The sequence below is a fragment of the Eurytemora carolleeae genome, unplaced genomic scaffold (assembly GCF_000591075.1).
Source record: "Eurytemora carolleeae unplaced genomic scaffold, Eaff_2.0 scaffold465, whole genome shotgun sequence".
In the NCBI taxonomy this organism is placed as follows: domain Eukaryota; kingdom Metazoa; phylum Arthropoda; class Copepoda; order Calanoida; family Temoridae; genus Eurytemora; species Eurytemora carolleeae.
The window spans coordinates 373082-374726 of NW_019396612.1; the positions used below are offsets into that span (position 1 = coordinate 373082).

Below are 1645 nucleotides of genomic sequence, written 5' to 3' on the forward strand. Positions count from 1 at the left end.
TGTTTGTATCGCGTAAGCATAACTAACATCTGAGGATAAGCATAACTAACATCTAAGGATAAGCATAACTAACATCTGAGGATAAGCATAACTAACATCTAGACCCCTGATACATTTCTTAGAGGACTGTAAATTTAAATGGGATGCATTTTCCCCTTTTTTTCAGGTAAAAATTTGGGTTTTTCCTTTCAAATTCAGCAAACTGTCCTGATACATTTCTTAAATTTTAGAGGATTACAAATTTAAGTGGGGTGGGGAGAAAGGACTTTGCTAAAGGAAAAAGGAACTTATTTCCAAGATAATATTCACCCCTGAATAATTATGTTTTTAAATAATTTTGTTGTTCAGGGAATGGATGTGATTGCCCAGGCGCAATCTGGAACCGGTAAAACCGCAACCTTCAGTATCTCTATACTGCAGCAGATTGATACTGGACTTAGGGAATGTCAGGTAAGGTTCAAAGAAGTTTTGATGTACTTATATCGCTATTTGCTCCAGGTTGTTTAGAAATTCGCGAGTTTCTCATCAGTGTAGTGTACACTGTACAGTACAACAAACTAACCTTGTGAAAGACAAAGATTAGAACTTAACCTTACTAAAATTCGTTAATTTATATATATATTTTACGAGAAATGTCTTGATTTTGTTTTTATTTCTGAAAATTATATGCGATCCTCCATTTGAAGAAAGTCACGATCGTTTCACAACGGTTAGAATTAAACCTTTATCTGATCAATAATGTGTAATATAAATATTGCTTGGACAACGGGTTTAAGGGTACCGTTGTGAATTAGACATACTCCATTAAAAAAAACGTCCAGTCACTTAAACCTTTAAATTATTCCAGGCTCTGATCCTGGCCCCCACCAGGGAGTTAGCCCAGCAGATCCAGAAGGTCGTCATGGCCCTTGGAGACTACATGGGGGCCCAGTGCCACGCCTGTATCGGAGGAACCAGTGTGCGGGAGGATATGAGGAAGCTTGAGCAGGGCCAGCATATCGTGGTCGGAACCCCCGGCAGGGTCTTTGACATGATCTCCAGAAACGTCCTCAGGTAAGAATGAATCTGGGTTTGTGAATTTCATCTAAGGTTTGGATACAAATGAGTAACTTAACTCTGAACCCCAATTCATCTTAAGTTTATTATAATTAATGTTCGAATATTAGCAGGGCGGGATCTAAAACATGATTTTTCTCCTTAAACATGTTTCAAAAGGTTTTTTATTACCCCCTTTTCTTGAATGACTTGGCAATCTAACTGGAGAAACTTGAAATCTAAACTGAACTCTGTTGATTTTTCACCCTTTTAAAACTTAAATCCAGTGCTTACGATCCATTTAATTTTGATGTGGATCCGGATCCTGGATTCGCACTGTACAATTATGGATCCGGATCCAGGTCATTTCTGAAAGATATACTGAATTTTTTTAAACGAAAAATAATTTTCAAAGGGGATGGTGGAGTTGGCACATTTGATGTAGGGGGGGGGGGGCCCTGCCTTCATTTTTGGTTCAAATCTTCCAATTTTTTGGGTGCACGCCTAATTAGTGATCGAAATTCATAAAATAAAATCAAATTGAATTTTAATGACCTCTAATGACCTCTAATGACCTCTAATGACCTCCACAAATCATGCATGGTTTACA

At 37.7% G+C, this 1645-nt stretch overlaps 1 protein-coding gene across 1 annotated transcript in view; it reads left to right on the plus strand.

The window, feature by feature from the left end:
• Positions 1–332: 332 nt before the first annotated feature.
• The window catches only part of LOC111706269 (eukaryotic initiation factor 4A-I), a 9937-nt gene continuing 8624 nt past the window's right edge, over positions 333–1645 (plus strand). The window contains exons 1-2 of the mRNA XM_023479101.1: positions 333–450; positions 848–1053. Of these exons, the coding sequence (XP_023334869.1) occupies positions 352–450; positions 848–1053 (305 nt within the window). The 5' untranslated portion in view covers positions 333–351. The remainder of the gene's footprint in view (positions 451–847; positions 1054–1645) is intronic.